Here is a 19,745-nt window from a genome sequence, read left to right on the forward strand (position 1 = left end):
TAAAATTTTTTTGTCTCATTTTTGCTTCAATTACCCTTTCCATTTATTAAACTTAGTGAAATAAATAATTTTATGAATAAAAAAATTATACAAAACGTAAAAAATTGATGAAATACCCATATACAGATTCTGATACATATTTTGGGTTCTAAAATTTGTTAATTTAAAATTTTAATTACTACGAAAAGAAGATGTCATCTTTTACGAAAAATGGCATGATGGAAATTGAATTCCATATTAAACAAGTTATTTTAATTTGGCTAGAACCAGTACTTTTAAATAGAATTCTAAATATAAGGAATATGATGTTTATGCATCCTAAAGGTAGCTACGTTTATTCCGAATGTAGCTTACTTTTATGAGAATTCTAAAGTTTTATGAATACGAAATCTAGACACAACTCAAAAGTTTACATATGGTAGAATCTACTTACATATTATTTATTCGCTTTCTACACAGTGTAGAAGTTGTATTCTACGGATAAGAATAACCATATTTCAAAAAAATCAGTTACAAAGTATTCTAAAAATGTTTGGAAAATCTTATTAGTTTCCTAAAATGTGTTTTATCGATTTACTTGTCAAAAAATCATAAAAATAGAAATTAAGCTTTGTTTTTCATCAAACCATGATTTCTCCATAGTTTTCTGGTGATTTTCACAAACTTTTCTTCTATTTAATTTTTTTATATCGAAAATTATTTTTTATTTATTTTTATTCCTAATATGTTTTTAATATTAGAATTATTTTTAAATTGTATTTTATTTGATTAATCAATGTTAATTTTGGGATTATAAGAAATTTATACTATATGGACAAACTAAAGTTGGTTTTATACTATAGAGACATAGAGTGTATTTTTTTTCATTCTATTTTAGCAAATTTCTTTTTTTATTTATCGAAATGCCGGAGGACGGCTGACCGCCACCTCTTTTTTCATCAACATTTCGAAACAATTTTTAAACAACAAAATTTCAATAACAAATTTATATTTTTATAAATTTACATATTGCTATTGAACAATGCATTAAAATATATAAATATATCTTTTAAAATTAGTTTGTTAAAACGTGGATCTTTTCGAAACAAAAAGATTTTGTGAAATAGTAAGTTTTAAAACGTAGATCTTTTGAAATAATTTCTAAAACATGGGTGTTCTCTAAAACGTAGTTTTTTTGAATTTAACATATGAACCTTTACTAAAAAGGTTCATATATGTTGCTTAATGATACCCTGTGACAAACTCAAGTTTTTTTTTTTTGAAAAGGACAAACTTAAGTTTAATACTCCTATTTTACCAATTTTCTCAATAGATGTTGACAATAAAAGAAAAACATGTAATTAAACTCTCTCTCTAATGTCTAGGAGATACTTATGTCTCAGTGTTATGAATTATACCTCGTGTTATCGTGTGTTACAAAAAAAAAAAAGACCTCGTGTTATCAATAGAACGACCAAAAAACATTCTCTTCGAGATTTGAGAGATTCATATCATTAAATGCACTACTCAAAGAAAAAAAAAATTTGTCGACCAAAATACACAAAATTAAAACCTTGTTTTCTTAGTAAACGTAACCCATAAAAAGACCATGCAAAATGGCCTTATAGATAAGACTTGGATGAGTCTCCACGTCACTTTATATTTTCGGCTTTTGTCCCCTAAACTTTCGACAACATACGTCCCGCACCCCGACACTTCCCGGGACCTCTGTCTCCCCCTCTCTTTCTCCGCTCATCTCTTATTTATATGTTTTTAATTTTTAACCTTTTTCTTATTTATGAATATGACTTTTAAATTTAGTATCCTTTATTTACGTTCTTTTCTTTTATTTTCAACTCGTGGTCCTCTTCACTCGTAACACTCTGGAAATTTCCTTCTTCTTTTTTTTAAAAAATTAGGAAATTTCATACACATTATTTTTTAAAAAAATTTTGTCTTTCTAATTAATAAACCCCATGAAATATGCGTCAACATACATCGTTTTTAATGATATATTGATATTCTTCAAAAGAAAAACTATGCGTAGTGTTTTGATATTGAGACTCCTTAAAAGATAAAAATGATGTCACATGGAATAAATAATTAAAAGAACCTTGTCTATGCAAAAAAAGAATAAACTAAGATAGATACTAAAAAGAGGAAAAGAGTGAAGGCAACAGCACATAATAAGAGGTTAGATGGGCTCACAAACTCTAATGTTTTCTTTTCTTTTCCCTTTCAGACTATTAATATCTATTGTTTCTTACCAAACCAACCACAAAAATATAATATATTACCGTTATAAAAAAGTATTATATATCTTAGCTTCAATGTGTGTATTGTCCCTTCCTATATATATATACACTGAAACATATGTTCTCCATTCAAACATTTTTGTCTCAGACAAAAGCATCTGAACACACTCAAGAACATATATACATCCCCACCAAACAAACAAAAATAACCATGGAAGTAAATCAAGAAGCTTCATCAATGCCAGTAGTTCCCATAGATAGTTTCTCTTACAGTTGGGTAGTTAACTGTCCTTCTTTAGAAGATTCCATTGATGATTATCATCAAACCTACGAAGATTCTTCTTCTTCCTTCATAGAGATGGATCCAAGATTGCCTCCTTCGAGAAGATTCTTCATCAACAAATCCCATGAAAGTAGCTTCAAGTTCGATAACTTCGTCTCTTTCTCCGACGAAGATCACTCTTTAGTTCACGCCGACGAGCTTTTCCGCGACGGCTACGTCATGCCTTATCTATCAAAAGCCACGTCAGCAGCTACGGAAGAAGAATATGAGCCGTTGGACAAGAAAACGGAGAAGAAGATGGAGACACGTGACATTAAGAGCAAGTCTCCTTCTTCTTGTAGAAAGTTGAGAAGAGTTTCGAAATGGGTTTTGTTGTTATTGACGCCACTGTGTAAGAGATTAAGGAGATGTAGAACCGCTGGATCATCCGGAGGTATCGGTATCGACTCTAGGATCCGTGTAACGACGTTGTCTAGAAGCAGAGTTCATTCTGATGAAATGACTTCGTCGCCAAGAATAAGTGTTGCAGATGATTATTATTGGAGAAGGTCTTGTGACTCAGAGAGCTCCATTTACGAAGCCGTTCTTCATTGCAAGAAATCTTTCGGTACGTTGTAGGAACCAGGTTCATTTTTTGTATAGTTTTTTAAATTTTTTTTGTAATTTTATCGTTTGTTAATTATGTTTTTTTTTTGTTAATTTAAACAGAGAAATGAGACTTAAGAATCCATGGAAAAGGAGCGGGTAGAGTAGAGATGGAGAATATTAAGAAGAATAAGCAAATTACATTACACGTTACTCATGGAGTGGGAAAGAGAGAGCAACTTGTGTCGTGTCTTTTTGTTGTTTCTCTCTCTTGAATTAAAGAGATTGATGTGATGATTCCATGTGAATGTGTCATCTGATTTGAATCAAGAACTTTTTTTTACATGAGTGGGCACATATATAGGGCAGCTAGCAGAATCAAGAAAATATTTTCAGATTTTCTTGGCTATTATGGTTTCTTTTCATATATGTAATCCTATATGTATCTTATATGTGCCTACCCATGTTTTACTTTCTGGTCCAATTGTGTTTTGAATATTCTTACTTTTTGTGAAAATTTTGTCTTTTATTGTCTTTATAAATCATATGTGGATGTCATCATATATATGCATATGATTGAACTCCTTTTCTTATCATAATTGTAATTCAAATCAATTAAATCTAACAAAGAGAAGGAAAAAAAGGAAACTCCAAAATATATCCAAAACTATATCAGTATATTTCATGACCAAATGAAGATAGTCCCATATACTAGTGGTTCAAATTAAATGGTTCCATTCTTGCAAGCCGGATTCTTTTATTTTGTGTGCTGTGAAATCAACGGGAGGTATATCTGAATATGTATACTCCAAAAATTAGTTTAGATCCCAGAATTAAATTAGAAATAATTTTTGTTATTATAAAAATCACGAAAACATTTCTATAATATAGATGACGACGAATGATTTAATTGGAAATTGAATGTTTCAGAATTAAAAAAAGCAGAATTATAGAAAATAATGAAAAAGATTCTCAATAAGAACCCGTGAAATATTGCGTATGAAAATCCATGAAACTAGTTCAAATTTTTATGTTACAAAAACTAGTTCAAATTGTTTGTAATTAATAGTTTTTATGGATAAAGATACTGACAAATAACAAATGAGTACAAGAGAATCAAACAAAATTAAATAGAAATGGTGCTGATTTTATGACTCTAAAAAAGTGCAGGGTCAGTTTTCAATACGTCAAACTGTTGCTTTAGGACATACTTCTTTTCATTCAACACCAGAATAATATGTCAATGTATGCATGCAAACTTTTAGGTAAATACATATGAGAAAAAAAATGCATTATGGAGGCGTGTAAACAACATTTAAAAAATTTATACATATAGTTAAAATTAAACACAACGAAAATTTGGCCAGTGTTACATTTGAGACTCATTACAAATTGGAAATGACGAGCAAATGTGAATGATAGTATAACATAAGACAACGTAACACTTGCTTCTTGCGTTTGTATTTACGTTTTCATGTCTAATATTAATTCTTTTTCTCCATATTTATATATGTATAAACATTGATAATTAAACATTTCTATTTACATTTCTATTTACATTTCCACATACTTATTTTATCAAAAAAAAATCAATTAGACCTAAAGTTAGTATATATATATATATATATATATATAATTACAATACAAAAACAGAAATACAAAAGGTTTCCCTGTATAAGATTAATCCATAAGTGTTTAACCCAAAACCATGAGAATTTCATCATATCCATCCCTTACATAGTGTTTAAACCAAAACCGGAAAATCTATGTACGTTTTTGCATGTACGACGTTTGCGACACCTGGATGTAGAAGTTTTTAAACCTTGACCACTACACCACAGTGCTATAAAGTTATTTGAAAATAATTAAGAATTCACAAATAAAAAACGAACGTTTTAAAATTAGAGAGGCTTTTGTCTAATTTTATGAGTTTAATTCATTAACCTAACTAATTTTATTATTTTGTTTCGGCACATTTAGATATTTGTATATATATACACACACACATATATTTATACAATTATACTTCTTTTTTACAACACATACTTATACTTGTAGAGCAATTTTGGGTACACGATATTATAAGTAGGTGGATTTCGTGATATATATATATTCTTTTGTTTTGTATGGTTGTGCTTGTCATTTATACGAGGCTTTATCATTTATTGTAGGATTAGTTAAAATACCGGGCAATCTACAATTTATCACATGTTATAATATACGATATGGTATATAAAATGCAAACATAAGTGAGAATCTTTGAAAATTGATAACAGAATATTTGAGATTTTGATCCTTATATTTTTTTCAAACCAGAAATGATGAACCAGCTAAATCCAAAACTGAAATAAGTTTCGCGCCTGTATCTTGAATTCAAACTTAGTTTATGGAAAAATCAGAAGTACCTCAAGGTGATTATTTAATCCCTATAGTGAGGACTTAGTCGTATTTGTTTTGATTTATATAATTATATGTATTAGGGACTTTTTTTGGTAACAATGTAGATATTATTATCTTATATACAAACCAAATAGTTTTCCAAATTAATGTCTACAGTGGCCAACAGAAAACTACAGGGGTGATTGGTTGGGCTATAGAAGCTGACTTTAGCTTTAATATTAATCTACATCTTTTAAATTACCAATCATGTTTTATCTAGTTTTTTAATGCTACAGCAAAAATAAAAATAAAAAAATGTCTGTAAAATCCTTATTTTCTAAAGTTCCATCTTTTTGGTTGTACGAAATATATTTCGGTAACAATCAATTTTAAAGCTAAATCACTTACAGCTAAATCAAAAAATCCTAAGCCTAAATTCTACAGTAAAATTTCTACGGTTACAGTCCAACCAATCACCCTCAAACATTTTCGTATATGGTAAAGTTTGGACTTTGGCATTATTAACCCATATGGCGAATAATTTACACACTCGAACAAGCTATGAACCCCACATTTTCGGTTTTCTTTGGTCTGTTATTGTCTATGCATATGTCATTTTTATGGGTCAAATTTCAAATTTACATCAGAATATGTTAAAATAAAACCCAAAACTGATTATGTTACACAAATTGATCAAAATGAATCATCATTTTAAACTGCAAAACTGAATATGTAGTTTATTAGCTGATTTTAATGTTAAACATCATTACTGAGTCCAAAACTGATCATCACTTTAAATTTACAGAAAATTCTTTTAAAAATTAGAATGCTAATTATTGCTTTTATATATAAAAATTACTCCATTTATTTCATATTTTTCATATTGTAAGTAGTTTTAGAAAAATATTTTTGATTCCAAATATAGATAATTTTATATCTATTGAATATAGTGTGACCAATCAAATAATTTTATCTTTTTATAATTGGTTGAATTTATTAATTAAATGTTAATTTTTTTTTTTAAATTGCAACTTTTAAATATTATTGCTTTCAACCTAAACTACCTACATTGTAAAACAGACGGAGTATTATACAATTCGCTTCCCAAACTTTCTAGATTATTTGGTTAGTCATTAATCATTCTGATATAGACAGATTTTGCTTCAGAAGTTTTACTAATCACTTTAACTCCAGATGTCTTTTACTGTATTATCGTATGTATTTCCATCTATTATTCCTGATAATACAGATAATAGATCAAAGGTAACACGCTGGTTATGTCGTTGTGTCAACCACGTTGGATTGACATTTTAGTATGACCATAAATTATATATATCTATCGAATTTTTGACTAAAGCTGCATAAATGTAGTCTACAATCTAGACGGGGACAAACCTATGGTTTCATTCAAGCGAGATGTAAAAAGTGACTTAAGTTTGAATGTATAGACTAAGGGCCGAATTAAAGTAATTCACTTTTATTTAAAAAGAATTTGCTGCCCATATATTTGCAGCAACTTTGAAGCAGAAGATTTGCCGATCCATTTATAAACGGATAAAAAACATTATAGACCCTATAACATTAGAGACAAGTACATTCAAAAATAACATATTAATTGAAAATACAGATATTTTAATGCTTGAAATTATTGTGGCAAAGGACATATTCACCCAAAAAGACAGGCAAAAAGATTTGCCTAGGCATCATTTTTCTTCTTTTCTTATTCTGCAAATTTATAGGTCCAAGAAGATTTTAGGGTAGATGCACAGGAGTCCGTTGGTTACATTGCATCTAGATCCAAATCTTACAACAAAAATATAATGAAAATCACAGAGCATTTACATATTTAATTTAATTTGTCTTGTAAAGCGAGATAATGGAGTTTTAACACTGTAATATCCATAATTACTTGTCTAATGAAACCATATACTAAAAGTTACCATTTGAATGAAGTTGAGTTAGAGTTATAATGGTTTTGGAAAGCTAGAAATATCCATAAAACTTGCAACAAGTGATAGCGTTTAGAACCAGGCAAATTTACTGAAAAAAAACTATACGTGATATTGCAAAACTATATATTAACAAAGGTAAACAAAATATAATTCTCGTCAATTTAACCAACTCCATAGTGGAGACACATTCAAAATCTCCGGAACATAACCTAGCTAGGATCTATTATCCCTATACCGAATTATATCGACAAAAATGCAAATAGAGAGAAATTAGGCAACTAAACCGAAGCTTCGTGAGGATTAGCCGTGGCACAAAAATATGAGGAGGAAACTCTAATCTCACGTGCTAGTGAGACAAAAGAAGGAAACATATAGACAAGATATGTTCCGAGAAGACCCAAAGCATTCCTTGTGACACTGTTCCTATCTCCTATCTTCATCTTCTTCTTTTTTTTGGTAAACACTTCATCTTCTTCTTATTTGATCTTCTTCTTCTCGGGAGACCAAAGACACGTAAACATACATAAGGTCATTTTTCCTTTGTTGAGAGAGATATACTAGATTATTTGCATCTAATCGTTCGGTATCTGTCGTCGATGTGTAACCTAGATATGTTCATATCAGAAATATAATGCAGGTTTTATCCACGTATGTTATTATTTTTGTTATCTTTTCTCTAATTAAGAAAAAAAATTCCCGAGATTTTCAATCTGGCAGTAAATAGTTTCACGTGAACTAATATATCAATCAAATTATCTTGTCGAACATGTTAAGATGGAACGCTAAAGACTTGATTGGTAAATCAAATATTAGTGACTAGTTGTTTTCTTTTACCCAAATTAGTTTTATAACAAGAAGTAGCTAAGGATATAAGCAAAAGGCCGAACAAATGTCCAACGTAACTCCTTAGTGCGAAGCTTAATTAAGTTGCATTCGTGTCCTAATCAAAGTTGGACTATGTACCTTATTGCACGTAAACGTATTTTTTGCATTTGTGCCACCTTTCAATTTTCTGTCAACATGCACGCCTACTAAATTTTATAGTGCATATTAGTATTAAAGAAGACGAACCAAATTAATATTGTCTCATAAAAACATTGTTTACTTGTAAAAAAATAAACTAGGCAGAAAGTAGCATCTACGACACTAGCCATACGTCGTCCCATATCATTAAGTAAATAACTTTTCATACAGTAAAAAAAAACTGTCTGGAGATTTTCTTAAATCGGATCTTGAAAATAAAACTGGTCAATAAATCGTAGCCTTTGAATACTATAGTCGTCAAGTATACATCTGATAAAGTTTGGCCGACGTTGAACTCTATACTACCGTCTATAATCACTTAATTTAAACATATCTTTCGACAAAACAAGAAAATTAATTCGAGAAGGAACCAAATGTATGTGTTGTTATAATTATGCCGATAAATCCCGACAAGAAAACATTAGAACTAGCTACATCATCATTCATGACGTCATTGTACTTGCTAACCTTAAATTGATTTAAGATTAATGTTGCTTATTGGTCAAGTCACGTTTTAGTAACATTGCTTGGGGCGAAAAAGTTCATTAAAGTGGAATAATAAGCCAACAAAAACCATTATCTTTAATTCATGCCTTCTGTCGGACGAGAATCAATTCGTTAACTTGTCATAGTATATAATACTTGTTCTCACAAAATTACGTGATATATATGAAAATGTGCGACCGTATATATTTTATAAGTTTATTATAGTTGTGCAAAAATACGTAGACCAAGAGAATCGTTGTGGATAAGATATTAATTAGTTTTGGCACACATTCTCCCATCCAAAATTGCATAACTTTCGTCATTTTCTCTGACTTTTTGCAATCCGGGCATCATCTACACTCTAACGAAATAAAGACAAGGATATCACACCAATATTTTAATGAAAAAAAAAAAAATGTAAGAGCTAGGGGCTGAAAAATAATTGCTTGTAAAAATTGTATGTATAATACACCAATATATTAATTAAAATGAAAAATAATAGAAATGAGAAAACATAAACGTTTGTAGTATAGTTGTATTGTGTATATTTATACTTTTGTGTAATTGTATGTATACTTGCTTTTTATTTTATTATCATGACTAGATAATACTTTAGTATATCTGTTTAAACTAAGGGATTTTCATATACATATACACTTGAATGTCTATTAGCGAAGATTTATGTATTAGTAAAATACGTCAATTTTTTTTTTTTAAAAACTTTAAAATGATATGGTATAAAAATTTATTATAATGAAATTTATTATATTTTCAATAACTTGATCATTCATTTTTTACTTCTCAAAACTCTGAAACTTTATGAATTTATTGAAGAAATTTAATTGAAATTCTTACTTTTGAGTATCTCATTAGATAATTTAAATTATTTCTTGATAGATATCTTGACATTTGAGATACCATTTAAATACATTTATATGGGATACTGAAAGTTGGTAACTTGTAGATGAATGTGCTTGTGTGATATAATATTGAAAATAATAAAAATGAAGTAAAGTAGTAGAAGTTTTCAAATGAGAAAATTTGAAAATCAAAATGTTATAATCCACTTGCCTACCATTAAATTGTTTCATTTCTTCTAAAATATTAAAATTAAATGATTTAATTAACTTTTGTCAAAATGTTACTAGTATTATTTTGTTTGACAATTTCATCAAAGCTCTCAGAACAGGATTATTGCAGTTTCTTAAAGAGGTTTTAAAACAAAATAACTGATTTAAATAAATCAAAACTAAATAAAATTTTGATAACCAATCCTTAAATGAGTAATTTGGAGACCGATCCTTAAAGGGGGGTTTCAGGACACATGTCAGCAAACCCTGAAATATGTTTTTTTCTGTCTTTTTTTTTTCTTTCGATCGGTTCTTCGTCTTCTCTGTCTTTTATGTGAGGGACGACGATGGCTTTTGTTAAATTGGTTTCCGTTGGCTGAAGATCTGAGCCAAAGTTTGTCAATAAATCGCCGTCTCCTCTATCTTTCCCTTTTCTGGTCTTCTCCGTCGCCGTCTTCTCTGTCTTTGCGGCACTAAGAAAAATCCCGCCTTTGAGGTGTGTATGGTGATTGAGATCGGTATTTAGTGGTTAATCGGGTTCTTATTAGGGGGTTGCATTTACTGACTTTAGCTTCTAGTCATTAGAATCTTTATCCTAACAGTAATCAACCTGTAATGCAAAGGTAAGCTTTTTGACGTTGAACGGTTACTATACCTTCAAAAAGGGTCAATAGGTCTCAGAGAGTTTACTTGTTAAGGAGGAGAAAATCATGTTAGGGAAATTCCTGGTACCTTTTTGTCTTCCCTGTTAGTTTCAAGTGATCGTTGGGTGGGTTATGTTTGTGCATACACAGTTAGCATCCATGGGAGAGTGAGTTGTATGCTAGTGATTAATCTATTGTCTACAATTATGATGGTATATTCTCAGAATTTTAACTTTGTCTAGTCTTATCATAATGCTTCAGGTTTCGGGTTGGTTAGCAGAGCTTAAAACTACCATAAGTGATGGGTTGGATCACCTCAAAATTCTTCTAGAGACCATTGGAGATAAGTTCGAGCAATGGAACCTCAAGGTCTTATATTATTTGGAACTTCCTTATCACTAGGAGAGTGCTCACTGATGTCCAGTTTCAGATATTTTGTAGCTAAGATTAATAATCATCATTAAAATTTACCCATGTAGGTTCGCAAAGAAAAAGCCATCTATCACACTTTGAACATGCTTAGTCTTGATGTGACCAAGAAGTGCCTTGTGGGTGAGGGCTGGAGTCCCCTGTTTGCAGCACCGGAAGTGAGTAACTCTAGTTGCCATATAATTGAAATTATTGCATATATACTGGTGCTACAGTGGTTCTAAAGCTCTGCATGTGCAGATTCAAGAGGCGTTGCAACGAGCTGCAGTTGACTCCAATTCTCAAGTTGGATCGATTTTCCAGGTTCTGAGGACCAAAGAGATGCCTCAGACATTTTTCCGCACAAACAAATTTACCACTGCGTTTCAGGAAATTGTTGATGCATACAGGTAAGTACCTCTTTCTGGAGTTTCCTCTGCACTTTGAGAAAGAGGAAACTGAAAATAACTACTATTAAGTAAAACCTTTGTAAGAGTAGATTTAGGCTTCTGCCTTTTGCATACTCGTTAGAATATAATTTTCGATTTGGTTTCAACTGCTTTTAACTTTACGTTGGCTTCATTTTCTTGCTCAATCAGATGCTAGAGTCAACTCAACTTGCTTACTTTATTTTTTCCGCATGCACTGTCCATTTATTGTTTGTCTCTAGAATTTAACTGATCTTCTTTGATCATTACTTGCAGTGTAGCTAAATATCAGGAAGCCAATCCTATTGTATTCACAATTGTTACCTTCCCCTTCCTGTTTGCTGTTATGTTTGGTGACTGGGGTCATGGAATCTGTCTGCTGCTTGCAACTATGTATCTAATATTGAGAGAAAAGAAACTTTCGAGCCAGGTAATATCCTTAACTAAAGTGGCAACATTTATGTTCCTTCTGAGCTTAGTATCAGATTGGCAAAACTCGCATATTGTTTTGTTTTATGTTGTTGTTTTAATAGTTGCGTGCATATTTCATATTAAACAATTTCCACCGCATGGTTTGAAGATCTTCATGAAAAATGTCATGTTTGTAGTCAGGCATTTCTAAGATTACTCACGGACTTGTGTAAGCTTTTGTATGCAGAGTTAAATTTTTTTTTTTTAAAGAAACCCAAATTAAAAAATTACCATTGTAGCACAAAAATTAGGTGATTTTTAACTAAGCTCCTTAGCTAAAATTTAATAGTTAAATAGTCATTAAAGTTTATTTAAGAAACTTTATGGGGTTTCTAAGGATAATCATGCTCTCGTACCGTTGGTGAGAGATGCTATTAGATCGTACGCTTATTTATTTGATTTAATCTAAAAGCCATTTATGGAAAGAGTTTAATGGGCTTAATAAAGAAACCATATGTGGCCCATAAACTTTAAATTCAAATTAATATAATTAATTATTATATTAATTATACGCATAGAAAGAGGAGGAGGAAGAAGAATCCACGGATACACATATTTTCCCCGCCGCGAAACCTAAGACGTGAGTGCTTTTCTAATTTCTTTGTGTTTTGTTTGGGCATTGTGAAATCTAGGGTTTCTACCTTCGCTGTGTTAGATCCTCGACGTTTTTTGCTTTTTTTTTTAATATCTAGTTTCAGAACTTTGAATTATAATTGGCATTTTTTTCCACTACGTCAACCCTTTTTATAACCTCTGATTCGTTAATATGATATTGTCTGGTGGTATATAATCGTTTACGTAATATATTTTTCTGTAATATAATAATCACATAGATGAAGCTAAAACATATACTTTGTTTCTGTTTCTAAGGGCAGAGATCAATTGTTGATCAAGAAGAAGATTTTGAAGTTGGGAGATGATGGACCGAGCGAATCACGGATCGAGCACGCGTAAAAGGGGTCGTCCTCTCGGAGATGAAGGCCAGGCTCAGCACCCACCTGTTGTTACTACCACTGATGAGAATCTGATTGGTCAGGTTTTTTCCGGTGTGGTTGAAGGTTCTTTCGAGGCAGGATACTTTCTCAACGTTAAGGTCCTTGACACTGAGAAGCAACTCAAAGGCATCGTTTTCTTACCAAATAAAGTCGCTCCTGTTACTCCAGCTACTGATCTGTTTCCCCAAGCTAAGATGTATGTTAGAGAACATATCACAACTCCACCAGAGGTTAAGACAAATCAATCTGATAAAAACCAATCTGCTATGCTGCCTGATAATCATCCAGTGAGTCTTGGTTCCGAGGCTATTAATGAGAGGAATCATCCTGTGGATGCAGAGATGAAAGATGTTGGTCTCACTGAAACTAAAGGCCAAACCCTCTCTCTGATGCCGCAGTTTGCTAGTGATGATGTACCCAAAGAGGATCACACTGTCCTCAGATCTGAAGCTTGTGAATCAAGCAAGACAGCAGTTACAGCCACTTCTTCTTTACCTGAAGATTCTACCACTTTCGTTGATTTCTTTCCAGCACCTGGAACAAATCGAAAACAGGCCACGGGATCCAGCTCGTCTTTCAGCCTTGAACTCTTTCAGAGTGAGACTAATCAACTGGGAACTGAGGATGAGAAATCTCCTGCAGGTGTTGAGCCTCGTGGAGTGGAGGTCAAATCAGCCTCTCCCGTTGATGATGATGTGCCAGAGGAGCTTCAGCTAGAGCTTGGCAACAAGAAAATGAATGCTTCAGCTCTTGCAGCAACTGAAGCAAATCCTGAGCAGCCTGCTTCATCCAAGAGTGGTTTCTTGGTGGATTTGTTTGAAACTAGAGAAGAGACAGTGAAAGAACCAGAACAATCTAATGCAGCTTCAGAGAGTGGCTTCTTGGAGGCAGCAACACAAGTAGATGATGATAATGATTCTTGAGAAGTGGGATTGCAACATCAAAGAAACAGAAGCGCTTTTGTTTTCCTTCTATTGGTTATAAACTTAGGGTAGTTAGCGAACTTATCAGGCTCTTTCTTCTGTCTCTCACTTTATGGCATACTGTTTTTGCTCATTTGCCATCAAACACACTCTTTGCTAAGACTTTTTCCTTAGTTCTTTTTTTTTCACGTTTTGTGAAACTTTGGTGGTTTCTTTCAACTTGGTGTTTTCGGTTTCCTCAAAATGACAACTTGTCGCAACTTTATCTTCCAATTTCGAAACTGTAGGTAAAATCTATCAAATCACAATCAATCTACAATATTATATACTAGGTGTTTAGATGTTTTAGTTATTCAAAGACTATTAAAAAAATATGTGTATAACAAAAAAAATTCATCACAACATATGTACTTTTTATTACATAAATAAAGTTGGCAACATTCATGTGTTTGAAGTATTTGGTAATAAATTAAATATCAAAATTTTTATATATGAAAAAAAAGTATTATAATAAAATTATCTTTCATAGCGTAAAATAAATATGAAAACACTTATGTATACATAAAATTATTTAAAATATATATAGAGATTTATGTTTCTTTAAAAAAATTGTATGTTGTAAAACGATTTTTTGGATAACACAATATAATATTTTTTAGATATGATTATCAAATTAATGAACTTTAAAATAATTATGGTTTATTATATATATTGAAAAATAGATAACGATAATTATCTAATTAGTGAAATTTGTTTTTAATTCATTGTTAATTATGTATTAATAAAATTAATTATTCATTAAGTGTAGTAAAGACTTAAGTCGCTCTAACTTTTAACGTGAGAGCTTGATTACACAAATTCACTTGCTAATAATAGTATAGATATCTCAAAAATGTTTCCATTTGAGTTTGCTTTTTTTTTTTGGAAAAGTGTTAACGTCCATAAATAGACATTCTTCTTCATATCTTCGTCTACATCGTCCACGTAAAATCTTTTTTTGCCCCAAACATGTTGGAATCAATTATGATAAACCCAATGGGTTGAGTAAAAAATTGAATGTATGAATATAATTTTTTATAAGTCCAATAGGCTGAATAAAAAATTGATTTTATGTGAATAGTTATGGTTTATCTTCGTCATCAAACTCAGATGGAAACATTTATATTCTTATGACCATTGACAACTTGATGACCAAGGTAAGCCAACTTGTTGACCAAACTAAGTCAACTTGATGATGAAGCAGATCTCCACTACAAATAAAGACATAATATCTTCACAAAATCACATCTCACAACACAAAAAAAAAGTTTCTCACAAGTAAAATTCATTATATCTTCTTTTAAAATAAATGTCTTGGGAGTTATATAGTAGTAGTATAGTTCATAGATTTTATTTCAGGTGTTATGAAACTCTCTCTCATCGCAGCGTATCCTAGGATTCAAAAATCACATAAAACCGTTACATTGTAGGTGATTTATTGAGTTAATAAAAGAAATCAAATCTCCGTGAATTCGTCTATTTACTTACGATTTTATTAATGTTCTTATACCTTATATTATTTTTTCAACTCGATTTAGTTTTGTGATTTATAATCGGGATTTTAGCAGTTCTACAAAATCCAAACAAAAAAAAAACTCTTCTTTTGAGAAAGAAAAAAATCGTGTGGTCAACGAGGTTTTTTTTTTCTGTATCAGTGAAAAAAGAAATGGAGCAGAAGAGCGTATTGTTGTCAGCTTTAGGTGTTGGTGTTGGACTAGGGATTGGGTTGGCATCTGGTCAGACTTTGGGTAGATGGGCAAACGGCTCGGGCCCATTAAAAGACGGACTCACCGGAGAACAGATTGAACAAGAGTTGTTGAAACAAATTTTGGATGGGAGAGAGAGTACTGTCACCTTCAATGAGTTTCCGTACTTCTTAAGGTAACTGAAAACAAGATCATCTTAATATTCTTTGTGTTTAAGATTTATGTAACTGCATATGATAAGTTTTTGTCACCATGAGGCTATCTTTAGCTAAATCAAAACTTCAAAGATTTCTTAGGTCTTTTAGATCTTTGGATCTTGTTAGGTAAGAGTGTGCTTGAAAGATGCGAACTTGGCAAAGTTGATTTATAACTTACAGCTGTCAAAATTTTGAATAATTGGAAGGAAAAAGTTGATTATTTGTTTTCAAAAATTGATTATTTTATTTGTTTTCATTAGGGGATGTGATTTACCATCTCTCTATGGATTGGTGGTTAAGGGTAAGACGGAAAATTTAAGATATTCGGATCCGTGGAGTCATGGGTCCGTGGCTTCCGGATATCTGAATATCCATCTAAATATTATTCTATACGCGAGTATCTGGATCTTGATTTGGTTCCGTAAAAATAGTTAAAAAACAAAAATTTAAAAATAATACATAAATTAAATAATTATAATATATATAAATATATATGTATACAATAATATAAAAATAAAATATTATATTATATAACTAATTTATATATATAAATATTAATATATTAAATATGATTATTAATTAAATAAATACTTAATCTATTTTAAAAAAATGGATCCCGATATCCGGACTTAAGGCTGATACTGTTTATAATTTCACTTCACTATCTTAGATGAATGTGATGAATTTACATTCTAAACTGTAAAAGGAATTGAAATATTGATTCTGAATCATGCATTTGGCAGATTATGAATATCTACTTTCATGTTCTTGATAATAAGATGAAGGCAATTGTAAACTCATTCAAGACTGTTTATTGAAAAGTGCAGCTTATGTTCATCTAAAAGTGTCTGATATCTCAAAGCACACTCGGAATCTTGCACCCGCAAGTAAAGCCATTCTACTTTCCGGTACTGCAGAGTTTTATCATCAAATGCTTGCCAAAGCTTTGTCACATTACTTTGAATCAAAACTATTGCTATTGGATATCATATAACTGATTTCTCTATTAAGGTAAATCAATCAATAAATGCATCATTAATATTTGAAATAAGAAAAATAGTACTCCCTCCGTTTTTATTTATATGACGTTTTGAAAATTTTGTTTTGTATCAATAGAGTTGACGCTTTCCACAATTCCATGCAAAATATAATAACTTTAGACTTCATATACCTTTACATTTTCAACATATTTTCCTGTCAACGATATAATGCACACTAAAACAATAAATGAAAAAGGATAAAAAAGACATTATACTAACTGCTTTAATTTGCGTGAAGTTCTCCAAAATGTCACATAAAACAAAACAGAGGGAGTAGCTTATAAGTCCTAAGTTTTGTCTATTATATTCTTTTGAAACAGATACAAAGTAAATATGGATGCACCATAAAGGAACCTGTAAGTTGCTTCTACCGGTGCTTTGTTATGCTGATGATTTCAGAGCATTGACTATGTTTTTATCTCTTCAATGATTTATGGCTTCACAAGAAGTCTATTTCTGAGCTAACATTGAATAAAATGTCGAGTTTGATGGGTTCCTTTTCTATGCTTTCTCAAAGCAAAGTTGAACCAAGATGTAGAAACCAACAAAAGAATCTCTACTTTGTTTCTTTTTAATACATCTAAATAAGCATTATGTTTCCTTCTTCCCAATGAACTAAAAAGTTAAGAATTCTTGTGAAATATAAGGGACGTTGCGTCGACACACCAGTGGAAATGATATTAAGAACTCAAATCTGTGGTAACCGAAATTCACACCGTCGAGTTTTGTTTATCGGAGGAAAGCCAAGTTAACCTAGCCTTTCCTGAAGATCCCGGTTATCTGCTAGGCCACACACGACACGATCAATATGAAAGAATAAAATGAAAATAAGCAGAAAAAGAGAATAAGAGGATCTTATTTCCGAATTTGCGTTTGAGCATGCACAACAAGTAAAGACCTAGGCTACAATAGCTGTCGGTACGTTCGCTAGTCTAGCGACCTAAATCTAAACTAGTTGAGTCGCAGCTCGATTAGTAAAAACGGAAAAAGATGCCTAAATTGTTCTAAGTGCTAAGTTGCTATCTTCTGCTCTTCTCGTCCTAGGTCCTCCTTATATACTCCTCCTTAGGTCGGTTTACTTCTTCTTGGGCCAGATTTGTCGCGAAGCGGGCTTTTCCATATTTCTTTTTTCTTTGTGATTATCTTCGGAAATTTGACATTTATCTCTTCTCGCGGATGAGATAAACCGTCATATCAGTCTTTGGGTTCAAGTCTTTTGGGACCATAGATGGGCCGTTTTCCACAATTCGGACCCTCTTTGGGCCGTATCGAGACTTAAGCGTTTTTACGATTTTACTCGCGAAGTAGCCGTTGGTATAGGCATGGTTCTTCCAACGGACCCCTATTTCTTCGCATAGCCGAGGCAGTTGGTGTTAAGTTAACCGTAACCTGCTCTACTACGAAGAATAGGAAACCGTTCGATAGACATAACCTTTCCAAATTCTTGAATTTCCGATTTAAAGTCCGCGACTTGGCGCCGGCTTATATGACTTGTATGGAACGAACCGAGCACTCTCCAAAGACCGTCTGGAGTGCTGACCAAAATTTTGGATTTCTTGTATAGCGCGCTATGGTATCCTCATCGGATGTAAGAGAACCTTTACTTTTACGAAAGGTTAGACTACGAGTTCTTGTTTGAGAACGTTTTGGGTTTGCCCGTCGGGGCCAATCGACGGGCAATTTGTTTTTTTTTAGAGCCGCGGACGGACCGTTGATAATATCTCTCAAAAATATTTACGACGTCTCGCTTTTTTCGAAAGGTATATCCTTTGTAGTGAGAAAGTTACGATCTTCGTTTTTAGAGAAGATGTATTTGGTTTTGCTTGACCATTGATACGCAGTGATTGTTGTTTAAGTTAGTTCCCATCCAAGGACTGCTTGAAAGGTATGCGTGTTTGGAGACCCTTGTTTTGGGTGTTTCTCTAGTTAATCTCCGATTGTTGTGGCTTATTGCAAGTAAATCGGGAAAACAAAATAAAATGAGTTTTATTGGAAAATTTTCGAAAATATCGAGTACATGTGTGGATATTCCGAACTTTGTGGGAGTATACGAGTATACGGAGAGGGGGATAGCTGAACTTGTCAATAGGACAAGCTGCCTACGTACCTCTTTCGAGGATCAAGCCATCTCGTAGTTCTGCTTTGTTGTTGCGAGCGTTCCTACTCGTTGGATAGGGCCGTTTCTGTTACTTCGGCCGTTGAGGCTTGAGTTAAATCGGTGGCCGTTTCGTGAGTCGGGTTTTCCGCTGGTAGGGCGATTGACTCCGGGATTGCGTTGCTGTCCGGAGCCAATGCTTGGGCGAGTGATTCCGAATCGCTCTCTGCGCCGGGTTATCGACTACAGCGAAGTCATCGATTTTCGTGACTTCCCTTGCCATGACCAGAAGTTTGATCGATCCGTGGGTCATTGATGTTGTGCCCGAAAAACAGGTCAGTGGTTTTGGTTCCGGGACGACTTCCCCGAGTTCGATGTTCATTCTCCGGAGAGTGTCGCGGAAAATGACGTTGACCGTGCTGCCTGTGTCGATGAGGATTCTTCCCACTTCGAGGTCTCGAATCACCAAGTCGATGACCAGCGGGTCGCAGTGAGGTTTATCGAGTCCAACGGTTTCCTCCTCCTCAAAAACAATCGTATCATTTGGAGCGTTGTCGGTCAGGGACCGAGCCGTCCAGTTAGAACTTGTTTCCGCCTTTCGTCAGTAGGCCTTGATGGATGAAACAGAATTGCGGTAGAATTGCGATTCTCCGATGATCATGTTTATCCTTCGGCGGGTACTATTGTCTCCATGGTCATCCTGCCTTCTTCCACGTTTCTCGCCAGACTGGTTTTCGCGTGCGTCCCTCTCGGGAGACTCTTTATCAGTCCTGGGAGGGCGGTCGGA

At 32.6% G+C, this 19,745-nt stretch overlaps 3 protein-coding genes across 5 annotated transcripts in view; all 3 read left to right on the forward strand.

The window, feature by feature from the left end:
• The first annotated feature begins 2,114 nt into the window (after window positions 1-2,114).
• LOC106325147 (probable membrane-associated kinase regulator 6) lies at window positions 2,115-3,445 on the forward strand. 2 transcript variants are annotated; one of them, XM_013763168.1, is made up of 3 exons: window positions 2,115-2,172; window positions 2,383-3,124; window positions 3,226-3,445. In XM_013763168.1, the coding sequence occupies exons 2-3, from the start codon at window positions 2,446-2,448 to the stop codon at window positions 3,231-3,233; spliced, it is 687 nt and encodes a 228-aa protein (XP_013618622.1). In that variant the 5' UTR covers window positions 2,115-2,172; window positions 2,383-2,445; the 3' UTR covers window positions 3,234-3,445. The 2 variants fall into 2 exon arrangements, with proteins under 2 accessions (XP_013618622.1, XP_013618621.1); XM_013763167.1 differs by lacking the exon at window positions 2,115-2,172 and having other exon boundaries at window positions 2,303-3,124.
• A 9,034-nt stretch (window positions 3,446-12,479) lies between these two features.
• LOC106325921 lies at window positions 12,480-14,021 on the forward strand. 2 transcript variants are annotated; one of them, XM_013763969.1, is made up of 2 exons: window positions 12,480-12,543; window positions 12,834-14,021. In XM_013763969.1, exon 2 carries the CDS (start codon window positions 12,880-12,882, stop codon window positions 13,879-13,881), a length of 1,002 nt encoding a protein of 333 aa, XP_013619423.1. In that variant the 5' UTR covers window positions 12,480-12,543; window positions 12,834-12,879; the 3' UTR covers window positions 13,882-14,021. The 2 variants fall into 2 exon arrangements, with proteins under 2 accessions (XP_013619423.1, XP_013619424.1); XM_013763970.1 differs by having other exon boundaries at window positions 12,839-14,021.
• A 1,563-nt stretch (window positions 14,022-15,584) lies between these two features.
• The window catches only part of LOC106326048 (putative cell division cycle ATPase), a 9,345-nt gene continuing 5,184 nt past the window's right edge, over window positions 15,585-19,745 (forward strand). The window contains 7 exon segments of the mRNA XM_013764089.1: window positions 15,585-15,801; window positions 16,255-16,267; window positions 16,632-16,808; window positions 16,811-16,834; window positions 17,184-17,218; window positions 17,300-17,397; window positions 17,511-17,559. Of these exon segments, the coding sequence (XP_013619543.1) occupies window positions 15,587-15,801; window positions 16,255-16,267; window positions 16,632-16,808; window positions 16,811-16,834; window positions 17,184-17,218; window positions 17,300-17,397; window positions 17,511-17,559 (611 nt within the window). The 5' untranslated portion in view covers window positions 15,585-15,586.

Source organism: Brassica oleracea, chromosome C2, assembly GCF_000695525.1.
Source record: "Brassica oleracea var. oleracea cultivar TO1000 chromosome C2, BOL, whole genome shotgun sequence".
Lineage (NCBI taxonomy): Eukaryota > Viridiplantae > Streptophyta > Magnoliopsida > Brassicales > Brassicaceae > Brassica > Brassica oleracea.